General features: G+C 42.8%; 1 protein-coding gene and 1 long non-coding RNA gene across 2 annotated transcripts in view; one reads left to right on the top strand and one right to left on the bottom strand.

Annotated features, from left to right (window-relative positions):
• Positions 1-13,799, top strand: part of LOC120933680 — a 69,125-nt gene that overhangs the window by 44,785 nt on the left and 10,541 nt on the right. The window contains exons 9-10 of the mRNA XM_040347020.1: positions 3,409-3,576; positions 6,379-6,405. Of these exons, the coding sequence (XP_040202954.1) occupies positions 3,409-3,576; positions 6,379-6,405 (195 nt within the window). The remainder of the gene's footprint in view (positions 1-3,408; positions 3,577-6,378; positions 6,406-13,799) is intronic.
• Positions 7,916-13,579, bottom strand: LOC120933681. The gene is made up of 2 exons (XR_005748119.1): positions 12,975-13,579; positions 7,916-8,309 (listed from the first exon to the last, which is right to left on the bottom strand). It is a non-coding gene; the product is annotated as an uncharacterized LOC120933681 (long non-coding RNA).

The raw sequence follows: 13,799 nt of genomic DNA, 5'->3' as shown, positions 1-13,799 counted from the left end.
AATGTCTATCAAAGCCAACAGCTCTGATAGGCTTTCCCAATACAGCCCTCGGGTCCTGGAAGCTTATTCTCGGAGCGCACAGACTGTACGCCCCTTGAATAAGATGACAGGCGTCTCAGCCAATCACGTTGACCGGTTCTGGCTACCTGTAACCTGATTGGCTGAGACGCCTGTCAGTCATCGAGGGCGGAAGAAGACATCGTGGGACGTGGATGCCTGACTCCAGTAAAGGTAAGTGCCGGGCGGGGGGGAAGAACGCAATTTACAGGGCACAGTGGGGACAATTGGCACAGCGGCGACCATTAAAGGGCATAGTGGCTGCGTTTACTGGCATGGCACAGTGGTGACAATGGATGGCACAGTGGCTGCGTTTAATGGCATGGCACAGTGGTGACAATGGATGGCACAGTGGCTGCGTTTAATGGCATGGCACAGTGGTGACAATGTATGGCACAGTGGCTGCGTTTAATGGCATGGCACAGTGGTGACAATGGATGGCACAGTGGTGACAATGGATGGCACAGTGGCTGCGTTTAATGGCATGGCACAGTGGTGACAATGTATGGCACAGTGGCTGCGTTTAATGGCATGGCACAGTGGTGACAATGGATGGCACAGTGGCTGCGTTTAATGGCATGGCACAGTGGTGACAATGGATGGCACAGTGGCTGCGTTTAATGGCATGGCACAGTGGTGACAATGTATGGCACAGTGGCTGCGTTTAATGGCATGGCACAGTGGTGACAATGTATGGCACAGTGGCTGCGTTTAATGGCATGGCACAGTGGTGACAATGTATGGCACAGTGGCTGCGTTTAATGGCATGGCACAGTGGTGACAATGTATGGCACAGTGGTGACAATGTATGGCACAGTGGCTGCATTTGATGGCATGGCACAGTGGTGACAATGTATGGCACAGTGGCTGCATTTGATGGCATGTAACAGTGGCTGCGTTTGGGCACAGTGAGACTGCAATTTTTTTTTTCCTTTGAGCCCCCCCAAAAAATTTGAGCACCAGCCACCACTGGGAGTTTCCACTATCTATACGCTGAGTTCCTGGGTTTGCATACCTGAAGTGCCCATTAAGACAGTGTTCCACCATCCCTGTGCTGATTTCCCAGGTCTTAACACCTTCTGTGCCCATTATGAGAGGTCCCCAACATCCCTGTGTTGAGTTTCTAGGTCTGTGCACCTGCTGTGCCCATTATGAGGAGTTTCCACTATCTCTATGCTGATTTTCGGGTCTGCACACCTGCTGTGCCCATTATGAGGGGTTCCCACCATCCCTGTGTTGAGTTTATGGGTCTGTACATCTGCTGTGCCCATTATAAGGAGTTTACACCATTGCTGTGCTGAGTTCCCAAATCTGTACACCTGCTGTGCCCATTATGAGGAGTTTCCACTATCTCTATGCTGAGTTCCCAGGTCTGTACACCTGCTGTGCCCATTATGAGGAGTTTCCACTGTCTCTATGCTGAGTTCCCAGGTCTGTACACCTGCTGTGCCCATTATCAGGGGTTTTCACTATCTCTGCGCACAGTTCCTGGGACTGTACAACTGAAGCGGCTGTGACGGAACTGATTGGCACCCCGATTAGGTGCCTCCTTCTGCCAAAGAATGCCTCCTGCCCTCCAAATCGTTCCGAGCAGACCAAGAGCTAATAATAGCCCTTTTTACCCCAAACATGATACACGGACACAATGTAAGGTACAATCTAAAGGAATGATTTTTTATTGAAACTCAGACACAAACTTTATACCCCACAGGTACACATAGCATTTCCTTCATTTACTCCAACACAGAAAGTTCCACTTGCTTCCAGAATGCTTTCCCACCTGGCAGCCACCAGCCACACTTGGCTTCTTTAATTCCCAGTCTTCATGACTGTCTCTTTGCCCCAGTCTTGCCTGACTGATACATACACATGGAGATTTCCCAGGGCAAGATTGGATGAAGACTTGGCACACAGCTGTCTTCAAGAGACATCTGCTACAGATGGCAGTCTCTCCCCTTGTCTGTCCCTGCTTGCTCTCTCTGCTGCTGATGCCTCTCCAGCTTGAATCCCTCCAACTGCCTCCTGGTCAGCCTTCTGAGCTCCAGCCTGAGGTAAACCCCCCCAGTAAGGGGTCCCTCAAGGGCCACGGACAGACTCCCTCAGCACTGCATCTCTATCTTCCACACGACTTCCCTTGCTGGTATGGCTCATGTCTATTTATGGGTTTTCCAGTCCCCTGCCAGGCCCACTCCTGGGTATTGGCTGAGGGCCCATAAATATTCATGGCAGCCCCTCCTAGACTCCACCCACTAGTTCTAGAACATTCTCCAATGTCCTAGATACAGGGGGAGGCACCAGAGAGCATCAGAGAGCTGCCAGGATGAGCCATTCAGCCCTGGCCTCTAGTAATCCTGACCAAGATTTAATGACTGAGGTCTAACCCAGAGCCAGCTATGCTTTTCCTACTCTCACCACTAGTAGCACACACTAGAGGGTGCTATATTAAATTCTTGAGTACTAGGCCCGGTCTTGTTCCTTTATTTACTTCCATTAGTCATGACTATAATCAGTTTTGGTCCTTGGTTTAATGGTCCTAGCTAAGTTCAGCCTTGTGTCCATACATTATTCTAGACAGGTTTTCCTTGTTAACCTCACTTGTATTTTTTTTTCCATTATTGGTTGGGTAATGGCCCTCATGATGCACAGCTGGACGGCCTTATATATTAATCTAGGCAAGGATAGCATCAATCTCTTTTTATACCAGCTCAAGCCATGTCCAACCGTGTTTCCTATGTATATCATCCTCCCACCATACATCCTTTGTCTTCCTACACTTGGCAGTTATGCTCAGCTGTAAACTATCTGTAGTCAGGTACAGTCTAGATTCTCCACTGCAGATGGCACTCAAGTGTAGAGGGAGAGGAAATTAGAGGGAACATGGTTCCTCCATGTTTTCCTGGGTCACTGGAGCAGTGATTCAGTTGGATGTTGTCAGCCCATGTGACTCTGGCGGCCATCTTGGGTCAGATAGAGCCAGATAGAGCCCTGGTTCCTGAGTTAGCCGTGCTTTTAGAGTGGGGATAGAGTAGGGACAGGTCACCCGTTTGTCACAGTATTAGTGGAAGGGAAAGGTTCTAGATGAGTAGGGAAAGCGCAGGGACCCACTTCTATTCCTGAATACCGCCCCATTTGGGCTCAGACCGGCCAGGCTGCATTCCACCCTGGATATTTGCTCCAGTACAAGCTTCTGTCAATTTTAAGTGTTCCCTGTTGGGTTTTTCTTCCCCCGGGCCTTTTGTGAACTGTTTTGCCTCTACTTTAATACAAGTTATCTTGATTACATCTAGACTGAGTGTGTATTGTTGCTGCTGCATCATTCTGCACCCACATCTGTCTCTTTTTGCTTTACAGAGGAGAACATCTTAGGTGAATTTGAGTTTCTGGAAGCCCTGGCTACCTCACATGGGAAATCATTTATAGATGAAGAAAAAACATTTATGGTTAGTCCTGAAGTGAGCATTGTGCTCATGGATGTCAAGGTTGAGGCCTTTGAACTGGAAGGGGGCAATTTCCGAAGAGGTAAGTCCCGGTAGGATGATAATATTGACACCCATTATGTAGCCTGCAAATTTATCTCATGGTGATCTGATCGCATCATCACAGACCAGATCACCAAACTCTGCAGAATCATCTCATTCAGTTGTTTGCTTTTTCGTTTTTCTTTTTATTACCATTTGTTCTCCATTACATGATTTAGTTTAATTAAAGTAAAACTAATTGGATTAGAGAGGGATTAGAGCACCCTATCAGGTTTCCACTGCTATCTGTGTCCATGTTAGGGAGTAGGGAAAGGTCGAACACCCCCCTGTTCAGTTCACAGCAGAACTCCCAAACAGGAAATGTTCTAACCTGAACAGAGAACCACATTGAAGTCTATGGGAGCCGAACAGGAAAAATAAATGTAGCACTACCCCCGAAGGAGCTGCTGGTTTAGATTTGGGTCTGCCGTTACCTTACTTTTCCATATGCTCGCTTCAGGGGTTGTCCTTGAAGAGTTGTCCACAAGAATGTACGCACCAACACAAAGTCTCTTTCACAGGTTTTATTAACAAAGTTCTCCAACAGAGGGGTAAAGGGACAGGGAAAGACTCGGGCACTTTTGCTTTGCGGATCACGGGCACCGCTTAGACCCAGAGGATTAGCTCAGCTCCACACTGGATTCCAGGAACCACCAGATAGGTCTACTCTCACTGGCCTAGCAGCTGATGCAAAGCTCGACAAAGTCTCTGCCACAGACCTGATGAGTGTTGTCAGGCCGTTCCGGGATCTTCTGCCACAAGATCATGTAACTGACTGTACACTCGACACAGTTCCAACAAAAGTTACATGACTCACGGTGCTTAGAATCTTTCAGCCGGACCGGCAGCACAGTGAGGCAAATCCGCCAGGGTACGTCCATTAATTGAATCCCACTGGTTCAGCTTCCTTCAATAGACAAGACAGCGAAGGACCATCCCTGGATCAGTAGGCCCCAGAAACTCCTGGGCCTACTCTCAGTTGCTAGGCCTCGAGCCAGCCGGCCCTGAGGCTACAAACCAGCTGAACATCCCTGAGGCCATGAGGGCCCTCAGGTCGGGATTGGAAGATGAATCCCGATAAGCGGCGTCTGTCCCTTAAGTACCCCTCCCCAGAATGCACAGCGGGTTGACCACGCCCCCTGAGCCTCTTCTGAGAGAGAGATACGTCCAGCCTGTTGCTTTTCCAACCGTGACTTGCGGTGATAGCGACACCCACCGTCAGGGGGAAACCTGTGCAACCCAGCCGAACTGAACAGAGACAACAATTTAGAATAATTTAGAATAATCATTCTGAGCCAAAACTACTGCTCAGGCAACTATAATTTAACACATAGCGCCCACTCAATGGGAGCAGGGCGCTACATAAAAATTTGAATTTTAATGCTTATATGCAAGAGATGGAATAACTTTAGGCCTGATAATGCCTTACGGAAACGGCGTAAATGTACTGCGGCGGCCGGGCGTACGTTTGTGAATCGGCGTATCTACTAATTTACATATTCTACGCTGACCGCAATGTAAGCGCCACCTAGCGGCCAGCCTCAATATTGCAACCTAAGATAGGACGGCGCAAGCCGTCCTATCTTAGATATGTTTAAGCGTATCTCTGTTTGAGAATACACTTAAACATAAGTCGGCGTAGATTCTGAGTTAGGTCGGCTTATCTACTGATAAGCCGGCCTAACTCTTTCTGAATCTACCTAATAATCTGAATTATTAATGGGATAAAATGCGGGTGGAGTGTATAATGGACGAGGTGATGGATCTCCTCCACCTTATGATATGTGGTAGAGTGCAGAGATCGATACCGAGTACAGAATACTACACAAAGATGAGATGAAATTGAGTAACTACAATATGAGTACAATGGGAGGACAGATAGAGAGATCTATGGATGTTTTTTTTATTGTTATATTTCTTATATGTATGTATGTGAACATTTATAAATGTGGACATGTAGATGAAAAAAAAACTGAAAGAAATGAAAACCTCAAAATACCAATCCTGGAACAAAAGACCATTTTTTAAAGGAAAACCTTTCTACAAAAAAAAGAAATAAAATTGCACACATAGAAGAACTTGTTCATAAAGCAAGAGAGACGCAAGCCAAATATAGATCCACCTGGGATTGTTGGCATCATTACGTGGAATCGGTAGACTATGCCTAACACATGGCTCACCCACGTTCACCCTAGTCAAAAGACAAGTGAACAACAGAGGGGGAGGTGGTTCACCCTTCTTCTATGTCATTTGTCTTCCCATCTTCTCCTTCTTTACCCTGACCCCCACCCTTCCCTACCACTCTTTTCTTTCTCTTTCTTTTCTTTAACCTTCTGAGAATATCCTTTCTATCTACCACCTAGTAGTTAACTAATAGTTAAATAGAAATTATTCTGCCTCCCTTCGTCATTATAACCTCAAGGTATGGTAGGTTCCCATACTAACACTCGGCTGATGCACAAGATCTTCAGGGACTTCTATGATACAGTATTTCCCTCAGTGACGCCACCTCCCCTATCCTTGCCGCCAGAATCTGCAGCGCATTTTCGCCAAAAGTGGGAGCAAATACCTGGATTTGATAGGTATCTGCTCCCCCCTCCCCCTGAAAGGTGCCAAATGTGACACCGGAGGGACTGGATAAGCAGAAGTTCCATTTATGGGTGGAACTCCTCTTTAGGTTTCTAGAAACAGAAAATAACACAAATAGGAGAGAGTTAACTTTTTAAAAATGTGTAATTAAAGAACTGAATTAAATGTTCTGATTGTATGAGTCTCTAATATTTTACTCCTATACTTTTTGCAGATAGTGAATCCATGTTTATCATCTTAGGTAAGGAAATGATCATACAATGTTATTTCATTGTTAACACATTACTGTTTTAAATATGTGTAGAATTTTTTTGTTTTATTTCCTTTCCTTTAAAACATTACCCTATTAGCTCTACTAGTGCAGTTCTGCATTTGGGGTGGCCTAGGGCAATAAATTGGCACCAACATGCAGATTGCAAGGCCAGTGTGGTCACCTGCAATGTGGGAAATGTGAAAGGAACGTGCCTTCTCCCCACAGTGTTTTGGTGTGAACCAGCCCCGAGGCAGAGAAAGAGGCAAATGAAGCAAAGATTGGTACATCCCCTAACATCTCAGCATCTAACTAGGGAATATTCTATCCTGATGTATGAGGAAATCAGAACCTATTCTATAACAGAAAATGTCAGTGTCCACCTTTGACAGCTTACTAACCATTGTTAAGGTCCGTACACAGATCAGACTTTTTGACAACAAACCTCCAATGGACCTGTTTGATCGGAACAATCCGACCGTGTGAAAGCTCCATCGGACAAACTTTTTCACTTTTTCATCGGACAAATGTTTGCTGTGAGAACAGACAAACTTTCCGGCAACAAATGTCCTACGTCGGCTAATCGTGTGTACAAAGTCCAAAGTACAAACACGCATGCTCAGAGCCAATGCTAAAGATCCGACAACAATAGCAAAAGTTGCCCAAAGGGTGGTGGTAAAGAGCAGAAAAAACACATAGTATGTCTATTACGTCACTATGTTCGTGTTTGTTGGCTGCTTACCAAGTTCACGGACAACGCCCTTCGGACAGAAATCCACAGAAAAGTCCAATGGAAGTCTGATCGTGTGTATGAGGCTTTAGACCACATCTGCAAGAATGAATACCAACATGAGGATATATGAGTACCAACATGAGAAGGAGTACCAACATGAGGGTGTATGAGAATCAACATAAAGGACCGTACACACAATCTGATTTTTTAACAACAAACCTCAGACGGACCTGTTCTTGCCCACAATCTGACCATGTGTACGCTCCATCAAACAATTTTTTTTGCTTTTTCATCGGACAAATGTTCTCTTTGACAACAGACAAACTTTCCGGCAACAAATGTTCGATGGAGCAAATCCGATTGTGTGTACACAAGTCTATCAGACTAAAGTCCAAAGTACATGCTCAGAACCAATGCTAAAGATTAGCCAACAATAGCAGAAGTTGCCCACAGGGTGGCGGTAAAGAGCTGAAAAAACACTTGATTTGGTGGAAGTTGGCTGAAAAAGTCCTGCCATGTGTATACATACCAAGTTCACAGGCAACGCCCTTCAGAGCAAAATCCACGGAAAAGTCAGTTGGAAGTCCGATCGTGTGTATGAGGCTTTAGAGTGAATATCAACATGAGGATGAATAAGAACTAATATGATAAAGAATAACAGCATGAGGATGTATAAGGACCAACCTCAGAAGGAATACTAACATGTATGAGAACCATGTTAAATCCAATTTGGGGGTCTTAATTAAGACGATCAGATAAGATGGTAGATAAGATAATAAGGTGCTTTAATTAAGACATTGCAATGGAGAAAGACAACACAGATCTCGGCTACTATAAGCGAGTAAAAGTGAAAGTGTTTCTGAGCTTAAAACTGCGGGATATACAATTTATACGTATGAATATTCATAAGCTATGGGTATGTATCAACTGTATTCTAGGCGTGATAAAGGTGTGATCGTATAGTTTTAGTCCAATCAAAGTCCATTTCTTCTTTATAGCATGGGAACAGTTAAATGGGGGGTTACATCACGTGACTGGCAGAAAAACCTTCCCCAAGAGTCTCTGGTCAGTTCAAACTGGTTTAGTAGAAAAGTCTATTTTCAACTGGTCTTATCAGTCTTCTGTCTGATTCCCAAGGACAAAACGAAGAAGCTGTGAACATCTGTGAAAAAGCAAACAAAAGTGCATTATCAATCCTTAAAGTGAACGTCTATATTATATATCTATATCTATATTATCAGACCCCTATATTATACTCATTTCCCTCCTCTTGACCCCCATGGTGGGGTCACTACCATATCTTCTCTACCTAGCATGACACCAAAGGGTCCACAGTACTACTTCACATCTATGTGGAGTAAAGTTCTTCTTAGGGTGTATGTGGATACATATCTTTACTCATTCGTATCACCCATCTTGGCATCATACAAATTTGCTAATCTGACAATCTGATAACACTCTATTTCTTCCTTGGGGGGTCATCTCCCTCAGATCTAACTGTTATTGTATTTCACATTTAGCGCACCTGAAAAAAAACAAATAAACAAGCAATCCTCTAACGATAATTACTATGAGGACAAAAACATATCTGTTGAATCCATGAAAATTTACCATATCTAAACCGTGTCATCTGAGTTTTTCATATTTCCTATCATAATGTCACATTGTATACCTATTTTCCTTACTAAACAAGGAGGTATTCCAAAAGGCCTCAAGTTATATTTAGCATAAAATGTATTTTCACAATAATACAACATTTGTGATATTCTTGACATACTAGTTTGGGCAGCCTTGTATTGCTTAAACTCAAAATGAAAGTAAACGAGTACTAGGTGTGTGCCCTTTTTTTTTTTTTTTTAACTGTCTGGCCTATGTGAACATATCTAGCAATTACTCAAATGGCTCCTTATGCCTGTCAGCGTGTGTAATTTGTACAGGTGATTTTCCTCTATAGCCTTGACTAAGATCAAGCAAAGGCATAACAGTAGTTTACTCATCTTTTGAAATTAGCTGTACTTTCTTGCAATGGCTGGCATGTATCCACATCACTTTACAGCTGTAGCAGTTGTCAGGAACACTTGGTAGGGTCCTTCAAACTTTTGGTCTCAAAGGTACTTTCACATGTTCTTGTACTAGGACCCAATCATCTGGCTGTAAATCATGTGTTCCAATTTCTTGATCTAGAATTGAATCAAAAACAGCTTGTGCATCGCAGTTAGTTGCTTGTATTAGACAATTACATAACAAAACAAAATCAGTATACATTACAGCAGTCTGATGTAGAAAATACAACCCTGTCTTAGGTGGGCCCCCAAATAAAATGTCATAAGGACTCAAATTTTCTGACCTATAAGTAGGGGTAATCCTGATGTTGTAAAGAACCAGAGGCAACAGTTCTGGTCATTGTTTCCTTACTGACCTGTCTTTCCTTTCCCTGCATTAATTTGGCTAGCCTGTCTTTAATGATTCCTATATTTTTCTACCTTTCCTGAACTCTGAGGATTATAGAGGCATGAAAGGCCTGCTCAATTGCCAAGTCCCTGCATGTAATTTGCATGATCTGTCCAGTGAAATGTGTTCCTCTGTCATTCTCTAGGATTTCAGGGACTTCAAGCGGCATATTACTTCGGAAAGGAGTTTCCTTGCTGTTGTCTTGGCATTTGCTTTAGCCACTGGCCAGGCTTCTATCCAGTTTGAAAACATTTTCTACGCACAACAAAACATATTGATATTGGCCTGATTTGGGCAATAGGATTTAATCAATCTGAAGTTTTTGGAAAAGGAATAGTGACTTGGCCAAATGTCTTTGTGTTACTCTGGTCGGTTTTCCTGGGTTATTTTTAGCACAGATCGTGCATCCCTCAACAAAGTCTTGATATACATTTCTGGAGTAACAAATAAACCATCCAGCCTTGCTTATGTCTCTCTCCATTGCTTAGGGCATACATGACTCAGTCCATGAGCTAGTGGCATAATCATCTTCTCCGTTTGAGACGGGACACATATTCCCTTTTCCTTGCACAAGTCCATCTTGATCCTTCTTTGTTCCAATCGTCAGGTGCAGATTCTTGCACTTTCTTAATCAGTTCCTTTACTTTCAGTATTTGTTATTTTCTTTTCCTTCAATCTGTTACGGGCTTCTTCTTATTCCTTTGCAAAATCATTGGTTAGGGTCATGATTGCTTCCATGGGTGTTTCAGCAGTCTTCCTGGCAGTATGATCAGACAACTGTTTCCTTTTTCTTCCATGGGTTGTCCTTCAGTATGTGCGTTGACCTTCGGGGTGGCTACTTCCTTTGGGAGGGTGACTGGTTCAAAAAGTTCTTGAACATATTTTCAGTTTTGAATTGGTTCTCTTGCAGCAGTTGTGAGTCTTCTGTTCTTCCTTCTGGGTCCATAATCATGGATTACTTTGACAGCATGCTTGCTATCAGTGTAGATGTTGGCTGTTTGATCCTTTGCAGTCTCACTGGCTCTTGTGAGTGCTACCACTTTGGCAACCTGCGCTGAAAGTGATGAAGGGAGTAGTTGGATCTCAATCACTTGCTCCAATGTTGTCACCGCATATTCCATTCTTGGGACTCCATCTTTTGTACAGGCATGTACCGTCCACAAACAGGATTTGATAGATCAGGATTTTCAAGAGTAGTGTCCTTTACTGGGGAAATTTGCTGCATTTCTTCTTCCATAAGTTTTAAGCAGATCTGGTCACCCTCCTCTTTGAGGTCTTCTTCTCTCTATAGGAAAAAGCTGGCAAGCTTGATTGTAGTACATCTTTTCACTTCCATTTCTCCAAATTCAAGCAGTATTGCTTCATAACATTCATTTCAAAGCATGTCTTCTCTTTTGTACAGCACCACTGTCACAGGTTGCAGCTGCAGTTTTCTTTTTGTGTTCTTCCCACAGCATGGCTCTTGGTGCATCCACCAGCCAAATCTATTTTATACATGGCTTGAAAGGGGTTGCAGTCAACAGGGAAGGATGAAAAGGTTTTACACCATTTAAGAATGCAGGATACAGAAAACGTGACAACAATCTTCTGGAAAGTCAACCTTCAGAGAAAGACTGTTCAGACAAATTGGACATCTCTTAGTTGAACTTAATTCTAAAGTACTGGCACCAGTCCCATCTTTGCCTTCGTCACCATCTTTTTTTTCATGTTGCTGTTTTTTCAGATGAGCATAAACGCTTGCTCCTCATCCTTCCCACTAAACCTAATAATGTCATTTATCTCAGCAGGATCAGAAATGAATGCAACCATAAAATCACCATCCAAACAAAGGCTATCGTAGCTTTGATTCCTCAACTGCAATTCTGTTATTCCATCATAACGTTAGTTGAAGTGGAAAGCGTAATGTTACAAAACATTCTTTACCATCCGTCTCAGAGATGCACAAATTAACTTCTGTGTTCTCAGAAAGTTCATGCTGCTTTACTATTCATTCATCATCTCTCTCTTTCTTCTGCTTATGTCTGTCAGGCAATCTGCATTTTCTGGCCAATCCTGCCACAATTCTAGCATTTCCTGGTTTCTTTTTGAGAAACAGCTCCTTGACCATCGTATTGGGCTACAAAAGCATTCAGCCTTTTCTCTTTTCTCACATCCAGCAATCCTCATTAATAATTCTACAACATTCTGTCCACTTTCTTCATAATGCAATTCACTTTAAACCTTTTCCTCTTATAGATAAACTTGCCTTTCTCCACTTTCATGTTTACTAGCTTAGAATGGAGTGCTAAACATTTAAATATTTATAATAATCATGGCTACCGTTTCTTTCTTTGTTTAAAATGAATCCAAGAGTTACATAACAAAAACTAACAATTTTAACTAGGATTCCACATTGCCACATAATTAAACATTTCTTAGATATTCAGAACTATCTGGCTCCTTTACTCCAGGTATTTGAAGGGGGGAGCATCTCACTCTTTTCTTCACACACTAACCCAAGCACAAAGGATGGGGGAGGAAACTGCAAAAAGCAGCAGGCTCATCTCATCATTATCTTACAATTATCCAAAAGTAGCTTTGATTTTCTGCTTCTCAAACATTTATATAACAATGGCATTGCCTGGTCTAATTCTCTAACTTTGACAGGCTCATAATTAGTTAGTTTCATCACGTTGCATACTTTCAAAAACACATTGTACATTTTTAATTACCTTATTCAACTCTGTCATAAAAATGAACATACACAGATACCCAATTTGATCATAACTCCTGCAGGTACTAGATCAGCTCTGTTTTGGTCCAGCCTATAATAGTCTTGGTGTCATCTTAACCACTGTCCACATCTGTCTGTCATGTCAGTCATAGGACTTACTTGTGCCACTTCTACCTTTCCCGGTTTGAAAGGTCCATGGGAGCACCGTACTCCCAATCTAGAGATCTCACTCTCGAGTCTCTACTTAAAAATGTATGGGTCGTCACCCAAAATTTCTCCTGGGCTACACACAGTAGCCATCAAATGGCACTTCCTTTACACTTGGCCACACAGGCCTTACTCGCCACACAGGCTCACTACTACAGTCCTCTGGTCAGACCTTTTCACAAGTCTCATAAAACTATTGACACCCCAAGCATATAAACAAAACATTAGCAATCCACCAACAATGATTACTATAGACTCTATTATTTCTGCAACAAGTGAAGTAGAGGAGTTATTTGGGTCAAACAGTGTAGCATTAACATTACTCTGGTTTCCATTCATTTTATCTCACCATCTCATCAAAGAAAACAAACACATCAGATGTCAGCCAATAGACTTCAGACACCGACTGGTACTTGCCGTGGTGGGCAGAAAGAGTAAGAATAAAGGTTTTCTTACCGTGGCCACTGGTTCTGCCCACCATGGGTTTCCCGTCTCTTTGGTCGGAAGTCCAACGGAACTGAATCCGAGTCACAGGCACCAGCTGTTAAATCCAATTTGGGGGTCTTAATTAAGACGATCAGATAAGATGGTAGATAAGATAATAAGGTGCTTTAATTAAGACATTGCAATGGAGAAAGACAACACAGATCTCGGCTACTATAAGCGAGTAAAAGTGAAAGTGTTTCTGAGCTTAAAACTGCGGGATATACAATTTATACGTATGAATATTCATAAGCTATGGGTATGTATCAACTGTATTCTAGGCGTGATAAAGGTGTGATCGTATAGTTTTAGTCCAATCAAAGTCCATTTCTTCTTTATAGCATGGGAACAGTTAAATGGGGGGTTACATCACGTGACTGGCAGAAAAACCTTCCCCAAGAGTCTCTGGTCAGTTCAAACTGGTTTAGTAGAAAAGTCTATTTTCAACTGGTCTTATCAGTCTTCTGTCTGATTCCCAAGGACAAAACGAAGAAGCTGTGAACATCTGTGAAAAAGCAAACAAAAGTGCATTATCAATCCTTAAAGTGAACGTCTATATTATATATCTATATCTATATTATCAGACCCCTATATTATACTCAACCAACATGAAAAGGAATACCGGCATGAGGATGTATGAGAACCAACATGAAAAGGAATACCAGCATGAGGATGTATGAGAACCAATATAGGAAGGAAAACCAACATGAGGATGAATGAGAAGCAACATAAAAGGAATACCAGCATGAGGATGAATGAGGACCAACATGAGAAGGAATACCAACATGAGGATGTATG

This window comes from Rana temporaria, chromosome 3, assembly GCF_905171775.1.
Source record: "Rana temporaria chromosome 3, aRanTem1.1, whole genome shotgun sequence".
Taxonomy (NCBI): Eukaryota; Metazoa; Chordata; class Amphibia; order Anura; family Ranidae; genus Rana; species Rana temporaria.
Note: the sequence above shows the minus strand (reverse complement) of the source record. Positions and strands in the feature narration are given on the sequence as shown.